Raw genomic sequence first — 22,019 nt, forward strand, 5'->3', positions numbered from 1 at the left:
GGCCGAGGGATGTGGAGAGTGCATAAGTTGAAAGAGCATTCATGCGAAGGGGACTTGCGCACAGCTAAAAAAATCAAGGCGTACTCGAAGGTGGTGGCAGTGTTTGTGGCAAACAGAATACGCGATGATGGAGAGGTCATTAAGCCGAAATCCATCATGGCTGAGTTAGTACGCGATTTCGGCATCAAAATCAAATATGATGTCGCGCTGCGTGCAAGAAATCTCGAGATGGATATGATATACGGTCGAGTTGATGATTCGTTCCTCCTGCTCCCAAGATATCTGTATGCCCTGAAGGAAGCGAATCCTGGCACCTTATATGATTTGGAAGTAGATGTAGACTGCCGGTTCAAACATTTGTTTGTTGCTCTGTGGGCTTCCATCTCACCTTTCTACTTTCACCTTCGACCAGTGATTGTGGTTGACGGCACACACCTGAAGGGCAAAAATAGTGGCATTTTGTTTGTCGCCGTGACAAAAGACGGAAACGAGGCAGTTTTTCCCTTGGCGATCGGTGTCGGTCCGATCGAGAATGATGAGTCGTGGAAGTGGTTTATGTCACATCTGAGAGGTGCTTGCGGCGAGCCCGATAACTTACTTATTGTATCTGATGCGCATGTCTCCATCGCTAATGCTGTGAAGAGCGAGTTTCCAAATGCTACTCACGGTATTTGCTACTACCACTTGTTGAACAAGATGAAGGGTTACGGGCCCGGTGTTGCTGAGCTTTTCCGCCAAGCTGCATACGCCTACGAGCAATCAGATTACACGCGTGCAATGTCAGCCATGGCTGCTCTGAAGCCAAAGGCGTACGAGAAGTTGTTGCGCGTAGGCCCGGAGAAGTGGGCACGATCACAATGTCCTGTGTCCCGTTACAGTTTCCTTACATCCAATGCCGCCGAGAGTTTTAATGCACGTTTGCTGTAGGCCAGGCGTCTTCCAATCTGCTCGATGTTGGAGGCAGTCAGATTAGTTGTCGAGCAGTGGTTCAACGACAGGCTTGCGGCCGCACAAGAGAGCGATGAAAATCTGACTCCGGAGGCAAAACAGAAGCTCAGTGCAGAACTTGTAAAAAGTCGTCGTTACACAGCCAAGAGGACCACCGAGAGAAAATACAGGGTTCGTGCTAGTGGTCGCCATTATATGGTTGACCTTCAAAAGCAGAGCTGTGAATGCAACGAATTCAACGAGGACCAGATGCCGTGTTCTCATGCGATTGCAGCCATTACGTATGTCATTTCTATTCATGACCTCAATTACCATTATTAAATAACAAAAAGTATAATCGTTTGTTTTGCAGTGAGGCGAACGAGTCAGTGGAGGATTACGTGCACTCTTACTACTGGAACAGTTCACTAGTTGACACATACTCTGGCGACGTTAACCACTTGCCTCCCATAGAAAATTGGAATATTCCTTTCCAAATTGCATCTCAGCTTGTTTTACCAAATCTCTCTCGGCGACAAGCTGGTCGTCCAAAGGAAACTCGAGTTCGATCCGCAGGTGAAAGGCCGACTCAAAACACATCAACAGCGGAGGCATCAACTAGTAGCAAGAAACGAGCACCCAAAACGTGTGGTCTCTGTGGCGGGTCTGGTCACACACGTCGATCGTGCAAGGGTACGGCCACCGATGCGTAGTCGTATTTATGTTTAAATTGAAGCTTTTTTAAATATGTTTAATTATAAATGCTTTCTAGATCAGCATAAAGACTTGCTATATTCTTTAATTATAAATGCAATTTAGAAATAGAAATGAATTACTACATAATTTTGATTGTTAAGTAAGTATGATTTGTTGTTTGAATTTGTCAAATATTAGAATTGAATATCCTTAACAACGTCCATCAAACCAAAATAGAAGGATTAGCCGCCACAAAGTAGAAAAATAATACGCGGCTAATCCTCACGGCTACACTTTTATGGCGGCTAATCCTTCTATTTTGGTTTGATGGACGTTTTTAAGGATATTCAATTCTAATATTTGACAAATTCAAACAATAAATCATACTTACTTAACAATGACCACCATTTACATGTCACTACAATTATGAGTTGAAATTATGAATGAGAATTTGGGAAAATGCACAACTTGTACTAATAAATTTATAATATACCATTACAGAGCTTGAAATTATGTGGTTATGCATTAAAAATGTCATTAAATCCAAATAAACTAATTAGCCGCCACAAAAGTGTAAAAAAAGTGGTAGCCGCTAGTAGTGAATTCCGTGGCGGCTAATCTTCACGGCTACACTTTTGTGGCGGGTAATCAGTTTATTCATCTTATCTTACAGTTTTATATGTATCACAAGTCATCATGGAAGTAAATATAGATAAGAAGATACTAACATGTCGGGGTAAAAATGTTGGTAAACAAAATACTCATAAAGATGTAAATAGTCATAATGTACATAGAATACAAGTTCAAAGTACATCGGGGGATGAGCAAAACTCGTAGATGGCACTGCCTATCTTGTGCCTATACAGCTGAAAATTATTATTGCCCCACTCCAGGCTCGGCGAGTCTGCGATCAAACGCTCCACGGTCATGCACGCGAAAACACCAGAGCTAACTCGGTCGCTCTGTGCAAACTGCTCGGCAGGATCAGCATACTCGATCTGCAGCTGACGCCATTGGAGATTCTGATTCGGGTTCTCCACAATGCGTGTTCTCTCGAACCAAAGGAACACCTCAAGGACCCGGTAGAAAAGACAGCCCAAAGGACACAGAGCGCGCAGCATGTCGTGGCGTGACTGTGCCCCAATCCGATACAAGTTCGGATCGAATACGCGGCATTTACCCGTGAGCATATCAATGCTACAGATAACGATACGCCCCTCGACAAATACAGGAACAATGACCTGTACAGGAAGAAATACTTGATCAACAATCCTTTTTATTTTCAGTCAAAGTTATTTATGATGTAGGTGTAATTGTGTACCGCAATGGCATCCAACCAATCTCCCTGAGTCGATGAGGTACCCTTGCCATACACTGAATACATCAGCTTGGCAGCCGGCTTCCACGACAACACCGGAGCCTCAGAGCTTATAAGACGCTGCTCTGCACGAGAGTTAAACATACGGCGCGCATTCTCCATCAGCTCCTTGTATTCTCTATCCAAATAAGCCTGCAAAGAAGAAAAACATTATTTCAACAATATTTTATTATAAACGCAAAATATGTTAATGCTTACGAAGAATTCCGTATCCAATATGATATGCGTCCTGTGATCGATGTCCTGAAGCAGGTCTGTACCGGTCACCAGCCTATGCCTCAGCGTCATCATGTACGCATCTACATGCTGCACATACTTTAATGTTAATATTAAGTAAACAATAATACTACATGTAACAAATGCATCAAAAATATTAGATACCTGTGGCTCGAGGTCTTTAGTCCTGCTCATGAGAGTTTGCCAAAACGTCCTCTTGATCGGGTGTCCACTCTCTGTCACCACCAACTTCCTGTACCTCCCAGTACGGATACCCTCCTCCATACGAGTAAATCCCTCAATATACTTCTTGTCGACGGGTTTTGGCTCGTGGCTGTGAACGTATGGGGATCTCAGCGCAGCCGAAAGCTGCCGCTCACGGTGGCTTCGGCGCAGTTGCGCGCCCTCTGGTGGTGGTGGTGGACAAACACTGACGGGAAGGACAGGTGTTGCCCCAGAAGCAGAAGCTCCCTATATTTACATTAAAACAACAAAAGTTAAACATATAAACAGTTTAACAATGACACGTAATTTCAATTAGAAGTTAAATTTAAAACAAATACTGAGCTTTTACCCCAGTAAACTGCTGCCAGAAACGCTCCATATCTCCCTGAGAATAACCAGCCTCGAGAAGAATCGGCAGCGAAGAACGAGGCGGCTCGAATGGGTGTGCTGAGCTCGAGGGCTGCTCAGTGTACGAGTAGCGTGGCCCCAGATATGAGGTCAAGTGTCCGCCAGCCCCAAAAGTCGTGGGCACACCAAAACCAGTATGCGGGCCCGGTGGGGTTTGATAATCATCACTGGCAGAGTGACCCGCGTCCCTAGCAGGCGACTGGTGTGCAGGGGACCTCTGCTGTGATGGCGCATCCTCGTGCTCGGGCTCCGTCTCGGGCTCGGGCTCACGTCGCCTGTCCGATTGAGGTCTTGGAGCAGGCATGGGCTGACGTACATCGGTGCTATGCGAGCATCGGCAACGCATACACCCAAAGGTCTCCTCGGCCCAATTCTTCAGCCTCGTGAATAGGCCCTCCTCCACACGCCTCGCCACCCGGCCCTCACTCTCGCGCACCATCTGTTCCATGCGCTGCCACTCCTGCTCGCTCAAACCAGAAGGCCCATGAGCAGCACTGCTCTCTCCCCCGTATCTGGGCCTCCTTTGACTCTGTGACCTCCGCCCGGAAGTCACGGGGCGATCGCCGCCGCCACTCTGATCCCGCTGGCCACTGCTCGACGAGGACGAAACCACCTGTGGTCTCTGCCGCTTTCCCTGGTCTCTGCGCCTCGAACTGCGACGTCGGGGTTCCATCTGAATAGATGCGTCAGAGCGGTCCCCACCCCCCGTATCCGGTCGAGGATTCCTCTGGCCGAAGACGCCCGGACCTGGAAACTGGACATCTCCTTCATTCGCGACCGATAGCCACCAATGCGTCTCCAGCTCCTGCTGTTCGGGCTGCAACTCATAAAGCCCGGTCTCCTGCAATAAAAAATATATGTACATGATGATTAATATTCATAACATCAAATATAATTAACTAATAAACACTTAAATTATTACCGGTGACTCAAATAGGGGCTGCAAGTCTGCAATGTTGTGACTCAAGAAGGTCCACCTCTTGAATCTAGGTAATATCCCGGCATTATGTAGAGCGATGTGGCTGCCCAAGGCGGGAATAACCTCAAGACCCCAAGTATATAGAGCCCAAGAAGGCCCATAGAAGTGGTACTTCCATTCTACCGACATCTTCTTCATCCTGAAGTTCAAGCGATTATATGTCGCTGCACCCCAAGGAAATGTGGAGAACTCCGACAAGTCCTCCGCCAAAGCCCACGTCCAGATCTCCACGGGTCGTGGCGTGTCCACGCCCAAAATAAATGCGTGTAGCACCAACAGGTGGGCCACACGCAGTGCTATCGAGTCGTCGGGGTCGTCAATCTCCGTCCACTGCTCAAAAAAAATGCTTGCCAACTCCCTAACTGACAAGCGCCGCCCGCCACAAACTCGTCTGTATGCTACATTACTATTCAAATTGTGGCGGGCTGTTGGATCGAAACTATGTTGCCCAAATGACAATCCGGTCACAAGAGCGAAAGCGGCGTGATCAAGGCAAACCTTCTGGCCGTTGATGTAGAACCACATCACATCGTCACTATCCAGCAGATGACGAGAGACAATATGATGCAATGCCATGTTGCACCTGTAGCCCGGCTCCCAATCCAACAAATGTCCAAAGCAACCCTGCCTGAACGTATTCTCCAGTGCGTGGCCCCCAATTTCCCTCAGTCGCTCGGGTACCAGGGACAAATAACTGGTCTTGTAGTAAGAACTGATCTGCGTCCCGGGGCGATTTATTGTGTCGGGCCTCCGATAACCGATCTATTCAATACCAAAAATTTATCAATTAAAAAGCCAACATATAATTAATTAAATCAAATAATTATCAATTTAATAATAACATAACTAATTCAACCAAATAGAATTATTATTAAATCAAATAATTCACGAAAATAATTATGTACATGTAGAGGATCTTCGCGTTACTTTAATAATTATGCACTACCCAATTCAATTCTTTGGCATCTCAGCTTATTTAAATAATTGAAATGATTTTAAAATTAAACTAAATCAAATTATATACTAAGTAATTCACAAATAACATAACTAATTCAACCAAAATGACTACAACAAAATAACATAAGTATTTCACGTCCCAACAAAATAATTAAACATAATGACTACAACCAAAATGAATATACAACCAATAATTAATTATTTTCGTCCCAACATAAGTAAATTCCGTCCCAATAATTAAACAATGTAATTTTCGTCCCAACATAATTAATTCACGAACACAAGTAATTCGAATTAAACAATCCGGTCCAAAAAAATTCACGAAAATAACATGCTTCTACTTGTTGTGGAAAATAACATCCTTATTCAAGAATTTAAAATCAACGAAATAGGATACTTACTTGATTTGAAGAAGAAGCCATGGTCTATGCCTTCGGACGTTGAAAAAATCGTGGATGCTCTCCTTCAAGTTCAAAAAAAATGATTCTCATTCAAACATGGACAAACAAGAAAACCAAGCAAAAAACAAAAATTCATTCCAATTTACCTTGGGTTTGGAATGCTCTCCTCTCTCTTAAAAATGAGTAGCCGATGCTCTTTCTCCTCTGTCTCTCTCTTTCTCGGCTGCCTCTCTCTCTCACTCTCTCTCAAAAAATAAACTTTACCCGTGCGGCTAGGTTAAAACTTCTACTCAATTCTTATACATGTAAATGGGTTTCTTGGTCAAACAAGCCTTTAAATTGCCGTGTATATCCCCCCAATAAAGCTTCCAAGATTCTCGCCTATCTGTATAGCCGTATGAATTGTCCAATCACCCTTTAAGCTTATAATTTAAAAAAAAAATAGGTTTTCGTGTATAAATAGAATAAATAGTAGTAAATTAAGGGTAAAAAATACGAATATTATATAAAATGATATGAAAAATTATTTTAAAAACATTTAATAGCTTACCCGCCAGTACTGAGTATCCGTACGCTTTAGCCGTGAGTAGTTTCTTAGCCACGGCTACTGCAGCCGGCTACATATTTTTGGCGGGTACCCACTTTTTAAGGTGTATTATGTTTCACTGATTCATAATATATGATTTTGTAATTTTTTTATGCACCATTTGCTATTATTTTATGTGTTACAATATTAATTCATATACAATCAAATAAACTAAATAAATTTAGACTTATTGAGTTTATTTTGTCAATCTCCTTCTCGTGAATTTACTGCAAAGAGATTCCCACCCTATAAAGCTGCATTGTAGCCGTATGAATTGTCCAATCACCCTTTAAGCTTATAATTTAAAAAAAAAAAAGGTTTTCGTGTATAAATAGAAGAAATAGTAGTAAATTAAGGGTAAAAAATACGAATATTATATAAAATGATATGAAATATTATTTTAAAAATATTTAATAGCTTACCCGCCAGTACTGAGTAGCCGTACTCTGTAGCCGTGAGTAGTTTCTTACCCACGGCTACGGCAGCCGGCTACATATTTCTGGCGGGTACCCACTTGGTAAGGTGTATTATGTTTCACTGATTCATAATAGATGATTTTGTAATTTTTTTATGCACCATTTGCTATTATTTTATGTGTTACAATATTAATTAATATACAATCAAATAAACTAAATAAATTTAGACTTATTGAGTTTATATTGTCAATCTCCTTCTCGTGAATTTACTGCAACTAGATTCCCACCCTAGAAAGCTATTATACCCGTGAATTGTCCAATCCCCCTTTAAGTTTAAAATAATAGAGTAATAAAAATTAGGTCTGTTTAAAAATTTAAAATCAAGAGTATTATGAAACTAGAATATTTTATAAAGCTAATTAAGTATTTACCCGCCTGTTAATCCTAGCCGGTTAAAGTAGCCGCCGGGATCCATTTCCGGCCGGCTACTGCTAACGGCTACGATTAACCGGCGGGTAATTGTTGTATTAGCTTAAAAAAAATACTTGTTTCATAATACGCTTCATTTAATTTTTTTTCAACTTTCTTATAGATGTTTAATAACATGAAAACCTGTCTTTATTTTTTCGAACTTAAGGCATTTAGGGTTACAAATAATGACGTAAGTTAGCAAATAATGCCATTTCCTCAGATTTAGAGTCATATTTAACTACCTCTCTTACACATTTTCTTACACAAGTGTACTTGTGTAAGAAAAGTGTAAGAACTTTTACAGAAAACGATGCAAACCTATCACCATCAATTGCAAAGTGGGTAGTTTTATAAGACATCTTATATGGGTGGGTAATTTTGTAAGATAACTAACCAAAGTGGGTACTTTAAATTCCACCCCATTTTTTATTATACCGGTAGTATTTTGAAATTTAATTTGTAATTTACACGAATCAAAAAAACTATCGTAATTTACACCATTTGCATAACTAAATATAAATGTGGAGGAATTGATAAGTAATGAAGCTGGTTTGTGTACAAGGAAGTGCATAAAATACAGTACTCCATTTCAAACCAAAAGTAGTTGTGACAATAATGCCAAACTAAAAGTAGCGACACTTTCCAGATATGTGCCAATTATTCTACCTTTCTCCGCCTATTCCGTCATTCTATTCTATCACCTTTTTTCTCAAAAGAAATACTAATACTTTTATTTTTATTGTACAATTTTCTAAATGTTAGGAATTTGCAGTAGAGTCCTAAAGAATAATACTCCTTTCACGTTGTATAGACTTTTTCGTGCTCGCACGATTATCTCTGAAATGGGAAATGATACTTATGAAAAGTGTTCCAAAATTCAACCTAAATGCTCGTTATAATTATAATCACAATAACTCCAAAATGATACTCCCTCTCCCTCCATCCCAGTAGAATAGTCTTGTTTCTTTTCAGCACAGAGATTAGAAAATTTGCTTTTTAGGTCACATTGTTTGTAATGTAAAATCATTACCAAAAATAGATACAAGACTATTCTAGTGGGACGTCTGATAACACTCATATTTCCATTGTTTTTAATGTTATTATGATGTTAATTTTATAGGAAATTGAGTGTTTGGTGATTGTTTTGTGCTTAAATTGCTTTATCTTGTGAAATATGTTACTTGCTTGGACTTTGATGATTTTTACAGAAATATGGAGTTCGAATTTGGACTGTTGATTTTAATGAAAGTTATATTTCGTCTCGATATGAGTTCGTAGGCGCAAACGGTTCGCAAATCCGAGTTCGGATGAGAAAGATATGGCCGAAACAAGAAAATCGCGCGCAACAGTGAATAGTGTCCGACGGGAATTTCCGAATTGTCGTAATTTTCGAATTTTATCAGTATTTTTGAATTATGCACTGTATTTATCTCATGTGCTTATATATAGGTCCTTTCTCTGACCTATTAGACACATCTCTTTACCTCTTTTCTCCATCTTTTCAGTTTTAGACTTAAAATTTTATTGTTTTCATAGATTAGCTTTATTTTCTTACAAGATTCAAGCTGTCATTCAACATTCTTTCCGGGTTTTATCTATTTTATTTATTTCAACGTCCCGAAAAAGAAAACATGACTATTAGAGTGGGACGGATGGAGTATATAATTGGGTTAATTGCATATAAATTATTAAAATTTCAACAAATTTTTATTTTACACATGAACTTTATAAAATTGAAACAATAGGGCCAAATGGCCCTATTCAACATACAACATCAAATTTTGTCCACCATTTGAAAAAACATAAATTTTGGCCATTTTTTGTATGTCATGACTATTCTACCCTTCTCTCTCTCTCCTCTCTCTTTCTCATCTCCCTCTCTCTCCAGCGGCGCCGAGCTTGGAGAATTCGCCGGAGCTCTCGCGGCTTGGGCAGACTTCGTCGGAGTAGAGGATGAGGCGGCGGCGGCGGAGGAGATCCGGTCATCTGAAATCGGCGGCGTGGAGGAGGTCGGTCAGGTGGCGGAGGATGAGGCGGCGGCGGCAGATCTGATCTGATGAGGCGGCGGTGGATCTGATCTGATGAGGTGACGGCGGTGGATCTGATCTGATCGTTGCGCCGCCTCCTCCATCGGCAGATCTGATCTTCGCCTCCTTCGATTTCAGCCATCGACAGATCTGATCTGTGCTGCACGTATGGCACTTATGGCACTAATAGTGCCATAAGTGCACACTTCCCCCTAGGGTTTAGATATTCATTTAGGGTTTAGATTATTCATTTGGGGTTTAGATGTTCCATTTAGGATTTAGATTATCCATTTAGGGTTTAGATGTTCTATTTAGGGTTTAAATGATGTTGTTGTTTCTGTATTTGTGCTGATGGCCATTTTACTTAGTTTTATTTTGAATTTTGTTGGCACTTATGGCACTAATAGTGCCATAAGTGCCAAAATGACTATTTTACTTGGTTTTATTTTGGATTTCCGATGGCACGTGCCTAACCCGACCCGGCACGCGACCCGCGTGCCTGATCCTACCCAGTCCGCCTCATTAAGGGCAAAAATGTCCAAATCAATAAAAATGGCCAAAATTTGTGTTTTTTCAATGTGTAGCCATAAATTGTGTTTTATGCTTCATTTTGGCTACTTCAAAATTCTACTCTATAAAATTTATTAAAATTACTCAACTATTAATTATTTCTCATTTTGCATATTTATTTATTTATTGGCCAAACTTTGGAACTAAAACAACGTCGTTTTCATCCAATTATACAATACGGTCTCAGTTCTACTTTTCCATACGAACATATATATTTATACTACACAAGTATACTTATGTCATATCACCACGACGAAAAATTGACGAATATGTAAAGTGAGAAAAAATTAATAGTTGAATAATTTTAATAAAAATTTTAAAATTCATATGCAAAATAAAAATTTATTAAAAATCAATAATTTATATGTAATTAACCCTATATAATTACTATAATAATAAATTGATAAGAGGACGGCCAAGCATGCATGAGTTGGCCATGTTGCTATGGTTGAAATTTTGAAAACATGTCAGTTATGTTGTTGGACCCATGACCCAATTCTTTTGTCAACCGCAAATTTATTTAATTATTTATTAGCTACTTTTGTTTAATTATTTATTTAGAACTTAAAAATATTCAAATACCATAGTATTGTTATGAAATAACACACACAATCATGAAAATGAAAAGAATACGAGAATCGGTTACATAGTTCGTCACTACACGAAAAAAACACAAGATTGATTACGCAGTTCGTCACTATGAGAAATCTAGGAGCTATCCCAAGCAAAGAATATTTTATTTTTTCATTATGTTTTTTTTTTTTGAATAAAACAATAGAAGAACAACTATTTATAATCAATTAATTGAGCTGTAACTCTTAAATTCATTAGGATTTTGCTCCGGCCCAAAAATAAACTGTACAGACAGTCCAATTGGAACCCAGGTTAAAATAATTTTATCAGTAACTTTGATAAGAGCACTCTCAACAGATCATCTAAATGCATCACTAACTCTAAATTTAGGCTAAAATAATTGAAAATGAGATTAAAAAAAAACGCATCCAGCAGATCCCCTAAATTGGATGGGGCCCACAAAAAATTTTACACCAACCTAAATTCAATCTTAAATTTACACCCACCCTAAATTTATTTTAAGCTTATAATTAGTAGGGCTCACATATAATTATTATTTTTGTGTAGAAAATAGGAGATCTGGTGTATGCATTTATAAAATCGAGATCCTAAAATTAAATAGGGAAGCTTTAGGGAGAAATATAAAAGCATAATTTTGGGATTTATGCTGGGAGTGCTCTAAATTTAGCATAAACTTTAGTGCTTTTGGAAACGATGACATAAAATCAAGTTACTGATTATAATAAGCCAGGCCTACCTGCCCTCACATTCTAGCCTTGAGGCCCGATAAAATTTTGGGCTTTAAATTTATCATTTAAGGTGTGTACGCGCTGAAATATAAGAATTAAAGCCCAATTGTTAAGATATTATTCACTTAATTGATCCCTGAAAAAAGAAACTCGATAAATTTGCTAAAAAAAAAAAAAAAAACCTCGATAAAGATTCTCCTTTTTCGTCAATCGCGATAGATCATTACCATACAACTAAGCTTCTTTTTAAGTGTTTGCAAATTTCTACGGTCTATAAAATATTTCAAGAATTTATAATTTTTCACAACATTTCAATAATTGAGTTTATAAGCTAGAATACTATATAACGAATTTTATACTAAAGAGGAAAAACTATTTATTAGAGTAAGAAAATTGAAAAGAGATGTACTTGAAATGGTATATGATAGAAATAACAAAATATAGTTAAATAATATTTATAAAATGATTGTTGCATATAATTAAGATTATGAAAAAAATAAATTGAGGTAAAAAAAATCTTATTTTATAAAGATCTTATTTTTACAGTTTTATAAGTTGTTTAGAAATTTATTTTACCAAATACTACTCCCTCCGTCCACGAAATGAGTATTCATATTTCCTTTTGGTTCGTCCACCAAATGAGTACCCATTTCCTTTTTTTGGTAAGTGTACCCCACATAACTCACTCCCAATAAAATAAAAGTGGACCCCTTATTCCACATTTCCACTCACACACACTTAGGGCTCGTTTGGTTTTCAGTAAATGATTATGTAGGATAATTTGTAACCAAGATATTTAGCGTGGATAATGACAGATTATTAATACTGAGTTGGTGTTTGCTATCATGGCTAAATACAGAATATCCTGGTTTAAATTAATCCTAGAGGGAGGTGGTATTATTAATCCTAAGAAATCTGGATTAATAATACTGGGTTGTGGGATTAAACCGGGTCATCCGCATTATTACTAAATAATACCAACACTAGACTGATCTGTACTAAATTAACTAATACAGTGTATTAACCAATACCAAACACGCCCTTAATCAATTTCTTAAAACTCGTATCACCCTTAAATGGGTACTCATTTCGTGGACGGAGGGAGTATAAATTATTATAAAAAACCTATAAACTCAACCAAACTCCCTCCAAATAATTAATGACCTAATCTCTATTTTCTAGGGTTCAACCTCAAGAAAAATTTGGAACGTTACCTTATGGTAAGTCGTTATAAGTCTAATCAAGAGATAGCTCTCTCATTCTCTCTTAAATAAAGTGTATAAAATGGATATAACATGTAAATTATATATTACAAAAATAATACTATATATTAAACTAAAATACTATTTCTTGTGGTGTAAAATATTACTATTGAATTAAAGTGTATTTGTAAAACAATTTTTTGTTATAGGTATATATCTTATATATTTCTTTTTATTGTATCAATCACATTTACTAACAAATCAAATATTTGATTTCGCATAAAATAGCATTAAGTGGGTTGAAGCGATTTATAAAGGCGTTGTGCAAGAGCAAGACTAACATATAAGGCTGTAAATGAATATAACTACTTGCAAGTTATTATTCAAGATTCGGCTCTAAAAAAGCTCGTTCGGAGCTCGATTCGATAATAAACGAGCCGAGCTCGAGCCTGACAGTGCTCGACTCGTTGAGCTAGTGAACATGTTCGGATTCAATTGTTCGCGAACATCGCGAGCCTGTTCACAAACCTTCAATCGAGTTAATGTAAGAACCTTAAACGAGTCGAACTCGAGCTCGAATAACATATTAATTAAGAAGATTTTCTTATATTTATAACAAATTCGAGCTTGAACATCATATATACGAACATCTAACGAGCCGTGCCGAGCTCGAGCTCAATCTCGAATTCGACATTATCGAACATCGCCCGAGCCAAACTCGAACCGAGCTTGAGCTTGGTAAGTGGGTGATGAGCCGAGCTCGATCATCAAGATAGAAGCTCGAATCGAGCTCGAACACCTGAATATTTAAACGAGCCGAGCTCGAATCTGCTAGTATTCGGCTCGGCTCGCCTCGTTTACAGCCCTATTAACATACTACCAACAATCACACATATAAATGTATATACGTGATTCAAAAGAAAAGGAAAAGAAAAGCCACTAATTTGATAGGGGAAAACAAGATTTTTTTTTCTTGTTACATCCAAATAAAGAAAAAACACATTTGCAATTTAGTCTTTTAGGTGACTCGAACCCTCCGACCTATTGATTGAAGGAGAAGCGTCTTACCAACAGACTGCGCTTCATAGTCGGAAAAACAAGAATCTAGACCTATTGCTAGTATTCATAGTTTAAACCTAATTAAGACTTAATTAATTATCTCTGGCGATGATTCTTCACATGGTTTCTCCTGATCAAGATTTGGGTGGCATGCCATTTTTGCCCTTTGTTCCTCCTTGGTCTTTCCCCACAACACAAAATAAAGCCCTCCAACTAGTAAAACTGCCCCCAAAACACTATCACAAATCAAAATATCAAAATCAATAATCATCAATATAATATGCAAGCATGGGCGCCACTCAAATTTTTGTCTTCTTCACATCTACATGTAAAGTCACAACATCGGTTTATAATTAATGTTTGTCCTCTCAAAAATAACTTTTTAACTCACCATTCATCTTAATCGTCATGTTTCCAACAGTAGTCTTTTAAAGTTAACTAACTAGCAGTATGTGCGCTGCATATATGTACAACCTTATTTAACATGATAAATTTATAATCCAATACTGTATTATTATAATCGATTAATTATATAATTAATAGAATCAGCTCGTAAAGGTTCCTACTCCTACAAATACACACCCATTTTAAACTCGGTGGGTGATTGAATTATGGACCCACTCTCAAACCTATTTAATTAATCAAATTAATTAGGTCATACATATTTCGAGGTGGTAATTAAATTGAATGAAACAAATAATTGAAATTATACCTTCCCAAAGTGACAGTTTCACCCAAGACGAATACAGATATGAGTAGTGTAATGAGAGTGATAAGTGGAGTGGTCATGGCCAAGAACACTGGACCTCTTTTCTCAATCACCCATGCTTGCATGTAAAATGTAACGCCTGTCACAATTATTCCCTGAAATTATAATCATTAATTACACAATTGAATTAGTAATCGTTAAACTTCCCCGATCCCCTCCATATAAAAGATTTTAAAAAACAAAACAAATGCTTTACTTCTTTGATCAATGCCCCCTTGTCTTTTCAAATAAATAATGTCCAATTAAGCTGTCAATTTTGTCCAAGTGATTCGTGTCCCAACTTTTTTGCTTAATTAACTTATCTAAAAGTAGCACTAAGCCAACAAAGTATGATTTATCATGTCACAACTCCACAATAGTATTTTCCTTTCGAACTTTGAGTTATTATAATAGGATCACAGTTCAAAAAACCTGGCTTGTCGACAACAAGTCAATCGATTTGATGAAAGATTAGTTATTTCAATTAGATATTGATTTTTTAAAATATATGCCAATTCAAGCCTTTTTTAATGTATCAAAGCAACGCATAATCTTTAATTAAATTAGGTGCGTGGTTACCTCAAAAGGACAAAAGAAAAATTAATTAGGTGTAGTATGATTGTTTCTAGTATATGATTTGTTCAAGGGTTAACTATATGTTATGGACAACCTTTATGGTGGAGTTGTAAAAAATGGGTATGCCCTTTAAAATACTTCATTGTGTCATTTCCTCACAAAAATACATACATTCTATTTTTGAACATTAACTCACCCCAAAAGTTCGATCATGATTTTTTTTAATTATTATTACTATAAAGATCATAGAATTTTCCAAGTCGGCCCAAAAGACTAATTCACAAATTAAGCGTAATTAACTCTTGAATCATCAATTTGAAAAGTAATTATGTGGGTATTATATAATTAATAAACGAAAATGAATATAAAAAAGAAAGAATGAAAACTTACACAATAAGCAACTGATAGAAGTCGAATATTCCATCCAATTTTCCAGTGAGCAGGGTCCCTTGCAAATGCGACAGCAGCTACGAATGATTGTATTGTGCTTAGAAAACACTGCAGCGTTGTTAACAGCAGCTTCGAAGGATAAATATTCAGCACTCGTCCCTAAAATTTCTTAAATTAATTAAAATTGGATCAAGTTCATTATTAATTTTAGCAAAAAACACCGATATATATATATATATACTCGAAATGTATTAAAAATGAATAAAAGGTAATTAACCTGGAAAAGAAGCCAGGAAGCCCAGGTAGTGTTGGAGAGCAGCAAGAGAAAGACACCCTTAATCCATGTATTGGTTGGAGTTATTTGAGAATGGAAAGTGGTGTGAATGTGATGAAGGTGCCATAGTTTGATAAAGGGTCCTCTATAGAAAGCAATGGCTGCTACTCCTCCCATGCACAAGCTTACTCCTATCATTTTCATCATTCCTGGGCTTGTCCTTATCTTCACCTTCTCCATTCTGCACTTACATGCACACATATTCACACTACAAGAAAAATGAGTATTACATAACACTGCATACATGACGGTTTTTCATAAAAAGCGTCATGTATGAGCGAATTTTCAGTGTATATGACGTTTAAATGTATTTGTGAAAATGTTTGATCTTGTTCTTCTTGAATGACTTAATTAGTCTCTTTTTTTAATTAGCATTTCATTTTACTCGAGTTTTTAATTATCTAAGCCTCTGCCATGTCTAATATTTGTAATTGCAGAAGGGTGAGTTACTTGGTAATGAGAACATTAATAGAGTTATAATGTGGAAGAAAGCTAGAGTGAAAAAAAATAAGACCATTGAGAATGAAGACTTAAAGAAAGCAAGGTTGGAGTGTTGAGAATAATGAAGACTTATAGCTTTTTGTGTGGATGCTAAAGATGTAAAATAATGGATCTTTTATGGATGTTGGATGATTGATTACTGGAATGTCAGATATAGAATTTCTAATTTCATTAAGAATGTAACTAAAAATCTAGCGCTAATTCGATATCCAAACAAAAAAAAAAATCTAACGCTAATTTCAATGAACATTTAGCTATAGGGCAATCACTTCCCAACTAGGATACTTTTTTTTGTGCCAATTATTGGGTGCGGCCGGGTCGCCCTGCGCCCAAACCCGCCCCCTGACCCGCACCTCTTTGACCCGCGCTCCAAATTATTACATTTGTTTATAATAATTTTTACTTTTAATAAGCATAAGATATACATTTGTTCGCACAAATGTATACTTATGTTAATATAAGTAGTTAACGTCAATATTGTGAAGTATAATGTTTCAAAAACATTAGCTTTCTTTATAATAAGCATAATTACAATAAATCTAATATTTTTGAAATATTACATTTCTCCATATCAATTATTACATTTGTTTTAATAATTGTTACTTTTAATGAGCATAAGATATACATTTGTTCGCACAAATGTATACTTATGTTAATATAAGTAGTTAACATCAATATTGTGAAGAAATGTATGTTTCAAAAATATTACCTTTCTTTATAATAATAATTAGTACTTTTTATTATAACAATAATTACTTTTTATTACAACAATAATTACAATAAATATAATATTTTTGAAACATTACCTTTCTCCATATCAATTAGGAGTAATACTTTTTATTATAACAATGATTACTTTTAATAGACATAAATAATTATATTATTATTTGATCAAATAATTATTATCGTAATGAAAAGTAATTAGTGATATGTATAATGCTTTATATTGAATGAAGGTAAATATTATACTAGCATAAGTATATATTTGTGCGACCAAATGTATATGTTATGCTTATTAAAAGTAAATACTCCTATTGGGGTTTAGTTTACAGGGTTTAGGGTTTAAAAAATATAATACTTTAAATTGAATGCAAGTAAATACTTATATTTTACATAAATATACATTCGTGCGAACAAATGTATATTTATGCTTATTGAAAGTAACAATTATTATAAACAAATGTAATAATTTGGAGCGCGGGTCAGGGGACGAGCGGGTTTGGGCGCGGGGCGACCCAGCCGCATGCTATGAGGCCGGCCGCACCCAATACCAACCCATATATTTGTGTAAGCTTTGATAGTCATCGTTTCTCGTTGAGCCGATCTTTTCAGTTGACTATATTTAGATATTTTTTTTCTTTTTTTTAGAATTATAATTAAGAAGTATTTATAATATAATTAAATAAACAACTTGCACGCTGACGAAATCTCTACACCACATAAAAGTGAGAAAATTATGTATCCGCACGTAGATATAATAGAATCCATGATCTATTATAAAGAAAAAAAATTAAGTGCTTTAATTTTGCCATTTAAGCTAAGTCTTATTGACGATATTTAAATATTTGATCGTGCTGAGCTAATTAAATACTAGACATATGTATCATTAAAAAAAGTCTGAAAAAATCCCTTCAATTCAGAATCAAGTGGTTGATTATCGCTCGCATCTTTAGACACCCTTGCTTTGCCGAAGATTCAAATTTCACCATCCACAAACAACTAATTAATTAAAGAATAAAATATATCTTGACGGTCTTAATAATTAATGGAAACCATTGATGATAATATTAACAAAAGACATATGTTATTAGTAGCCAGAAACAAAAGAAATATTAATAAATTAGTACAGCCACGATTCTTCTTAAATCTTCTTGAAAGCACGATAATATTTACTTGTCCCCTTTTTGGTATATAACGTGCTAACTCAATTCTTTTTCAATTGTGTAATTTAATCAGCTATGGTTTAATTTATGTTGTGTTCAAATAAAATACAATAACTTAAAACGAACCGTAATTGAGAATATATATAGAGGATCTCAACTATACACGAGTGAAAGATGCTTTCCCAAATAAATTATTAAAAATAACAAATCTCATTTTATGCATACCTTAATAAAACTGCAAGGAAGAAAGTGATAACTGGAAGACTGTTGGAAATTGCAGCTCCCAAAGATGCAGTTGTTGACTTCAAACCTACTCCAACAACATCTAAGCTCATCGTAATTCTACAACAAATTAAAAAATAAATATAAAATTAATTAATAAAAAGTTCGATTGTCTACCTTTATATTTTCAAATTATTTGAAACTTAAGATCACATATATGTTGAGACAAAAAAAGAAGATTAAATTCGAATTACATACCCAAACAAAGAAAGGAAGAAAATCTTGATGAATGTAGAGAATGAAAGCCGAGGAGCTGTCTTCCTGCGTACTCACATAAATTAATTAATATTGTTTTCATTAACAATATTTATCGAAGGATGAAAAAATTACTACTCCATCATATGCTTCTTCAAAAAACATGTGGCGGTTTGGATGGCACATATTTTAAAAAATGTTAAATGAATGTATTATGAGTAGAGAAGAGGTCCCACCTTAAGTATGAGATAGAAGTAAAGATAATAAAAGGAAAAAAAAAAAAAGCATTATGATGGGGTATTGTTTAAAAATGAAGATGCATATTTTTGAGAGACCATCCTAAATGATACAATATGTATATTTTTCGGAGGTATGTGTACGTAAACTAACTAGTATATGTATACACAAGTGATATATAGATTGCCAGATTGATGACAATGCATATTTATATCTATTTATTATTGAATCTCTGCACTAATATCAAATGTGTTAATCTTTCTTGAAATCTACTCGATAGACGAAAATAATCTTCGAAATTCGTAGAAATAATAAGGGTTGTGTAATTTGGTGGATGGTTACTTTTGATGATTAATGACTCACCGAATTTTCAAGTCTTCCCAGTTCCCAATATATATATGTATACATTATAATTAATTAAGTATTGATTTTTAAATAAAATTAATTTTATATAAATCTGGAATCCAAAAGTTTATAACGATATGTGATACAAAATTTCACTTTAAATAACTTTAACTAGAACAACGTGTATTTAATTAGTAACTATTGACCCAAAATCCAAATGGAATTATTTTCAAGATTAAGCATAATTTATATGGTTAATATTAGAAATAGTACAAAACATATCTACATCACCACTCTTATTGTTTATTTTCTCATTTTTTTAGAAATTAGAATGGTATTGTTATCTTATACTATTGCTTTACTTGAGATATGATTGTCTATAATATGTACAAATAAATAAATAAATTTTGTTGTAAAAAGCGCGCCTTTAACTGAAATTAATTATTGTAGTTTGATTTAATGCTAAAACAAAGATTTACATATTTTAATGAAAGTATTTTTTTTCTTTTTAATTACAAGAGATATCTATTATATAATCAAATAAGTCACTCGTATATAGACGAGACCACTACCCACACACAGGGGCGGAGCCAGACTTTCGATTCAGGGGGGTCCAAATTTTTTTTAACGTAACTTTGAAAGTGTGGCGAAGTAAATCACTCATCTTTTTTAATTTTTGCAATTTCATCCCCCAATTTTTTCGATTGTCGAATTATTAACTTGAAGTTTGTGTGAAATATTTCTCCATGTAATATTCGTGTTACGATGTATTTTGCAATAAAATTACTACGTACATATTAAAAATTATGGTGCAAATACAAGATACTGTCTCTTTTCATTTGGAAAAAAAATTTATTTGAAATTATACGAAACGACGTCGTTTAGGCCTCACAAAAACGACGTCGTCTTTACTAATCCACGTGAGCTGCAATTCAACACTCTGACGATCTAAAAAAAAAATAGGGGACGTAATTGAAAAAAATGAAAAAATAGTGATTTAATTCGCCACAGTCCAAAGTTACGTTAAAATTACAAATTTGAAATAGAATGTGATTTTATTTGCAAAAATCTCATAAAACTTTGTAAGACAAAGTAGCTTTCAATATCAAATTTAAAAAATAAATATCTGGAATCCAATCCAATCATGATATGTATAAATTAATTATGTGTTCACTTCTTCAAAACGTCTCAACTCTAAATATTGCATACTAATTACAGTGTAAAATAGCTCAACATAATAATAATGTAGATAAAATTATATGTTTTTTATTTTTAATATAAAATTACGAAAATACCCCTACTATTTTTTAAAATCCCAGGGGGTCCAGTGACCCCCCTGCCCCACCCCTAGCTCCGCCCCTGCCCACACAAAGGTGGAAAAATTACACCGCACGCAGACATGATTGAACTCAAAACCTCTCACAAATAAGAATATTTGGGTGCCTCAACTTTATCACTTGAACTAAGTTTCATTGGCAATGAAAAGGAAAATTTAAGATTTGGCAAGCATTTCTTATATACCAATCACTGATCTATACATTTTGTTTATTTTGTACATACTAAAATTATACTATAATTCTTTTTCAGATATTCGGGATTTTTTTTGCGCGAGCTTAATTATAGAAACGAGGAGTATATATAGATATATATACACTACTGCAACACCATAAAATATCTTACAAACACTAAAATATATCTTTAACTTTTAAAATTTACAAAACTAATGTAGAAATCGCTACTTAAATATATTCGTATATAATCAATTACCGACTTCAGATCTCTTTACAAAATTGGTGCATTACAGTGAGAAAAACAAAGTGGAGCGTGTTTATAGTTTATATATATGTGTTAACAGAAGTGTAGACATGGTTGATAGATATATATATATAGAGTGAGAGAGTGAGGAATGAAAATTAATACCTCTCAAAGAAGATGGCAATGGGGGCCAAGAAAAGAGTAGCAGCAGCTTGTCTGTAGAAAACAAACACAAATGTGTTCATTCCCACATCGAAAGCTAGCTTCGTAAGCAAGAAATTGCCTGCATAAATGGTTTGTATGGAAACTACACACAAAATCACCTTGCTTTCAACCATTTTTGCACCTAAGAATATACTATAATTAAGCTTCAAATTTATGTTTCTGCCTCGAAAAATTTGGGGTATAAATACAAGTTCACAAGAGAGAGAGAGAGAATAAAATATTTAAAAAGGAATGTGGTAAAAAATATGGAAAGGGTTAAAGAAAGAAAAGAGAAGAAAAGAAAAGTGTAAATACTCTCAGAAAAAATAAGTGCAATGGGGGTTTGGCTTTCAGAGGGTTGACGCAGAGGTAGATTTTGAAAGATATATGAACAAAATAAGGATATATTTTTTTGACGGTGAGGGACAGTTTGTTGGTAAGACGTTTCTCCTCCAATCAATAGGTCGGAGGTTCGAATCACCTAGAAGGCTAGAGTGTGAGTGTGTTTTTCCTTTATTTGGGTGTAACAATTTTTTTAAAAAAATAAGGATATGTTTTGATATACTTATTAGTTTTGGGTGTTAATTAATTAATTAATTAATAGTTGAATTATTGATTTAATGAATAAGAAATTTAAAAAAAATTGATATTCATGGGTGAATAGTGTCACCTTCCAAAATCCAAAACCATTTATTTTCTTTATAATTTTTATTTAAAAAAATTCCAATT

At 35.3% G+C, this 22,019-nt stretch overlaps 2 protein-coding genes across 3 annotated transcripts; one reads left to right on the forward strand and one right to left on the reverse strand.

Annotated features, from left to right (window-relative positions):
• Positions 1–951: 951 nt before the first annotated feature.
• Positions 952–1,640, forward strand: LOC131023438 (uncharacterized). The gene is made up of 2 exons (XM_057952979.1): positions 952–1,229; positions 1,301–1,640. Exons 1-2 carry the CDS (start codon positions 952–954, stop codon positions 1,638–1,640), a joined length of 618 nt encoding a protein of 205 aa, XP_057808962.1.
• A 12,065-nt stretch (positions 1,641–13,705) lies between these two features.
• On the reverse strand, positions 13,706–21,523 carry LOC131021668 (WAT1-related protein At5g64700-like). Of its 2 annotated transcripts, none has more exons than XM_057950921.1 (7): positions 21,252–21,523; positions 18,753–18,815; positions 18,498–18,614; positions 15,832–16,096; positions 15,555–15,713; positions 14,553–14,704; positions 13,706–14,076 (listed from the first exon to the last, which is right to left on the reverse strand). In XM_057950921.1, exons 1-7 carry the CDS (start codon positions 21,422–21,424, stop codon positions 13,929–13,931), a joined length of 1,077 nt encoding a protein of 358 aa, XP_057806904.1. In that variant the 5' UTR covers positions 21,425–21,523; the 3' UTR covers positions 13,706–13,928. The 2 variants fall into 2 exon arrangements, with proteins under 2 accessions (XP_057806904.1, XP_057806906.1); XM_057950923.1 differs by having other exon boundaries at positions 15,832–16,069; positions 21,252–21,521.
• Between the last annotated feature and the right edge of the window lie 496 nt (positions 21,524–22,019).

Source organism: Salvia miltiorrhiza, chromosome 4 (genome assembly GCF_028751815.1).
Source record: "Salvia miltiorrhiza cultivar Shanhuang (shh) chromosome 4, IMPLAD_Smil_shh, whole genome shotgun sequence".
In the NCBI taxonomy this organism is placed as follows: domain Eukaryota; kingdom Viridiplantae; phylum Streptophyta; class Magnoliopsida; order Lamiales; family Lamiaceae; genus Salvia; species Salvia miltiorrhiza.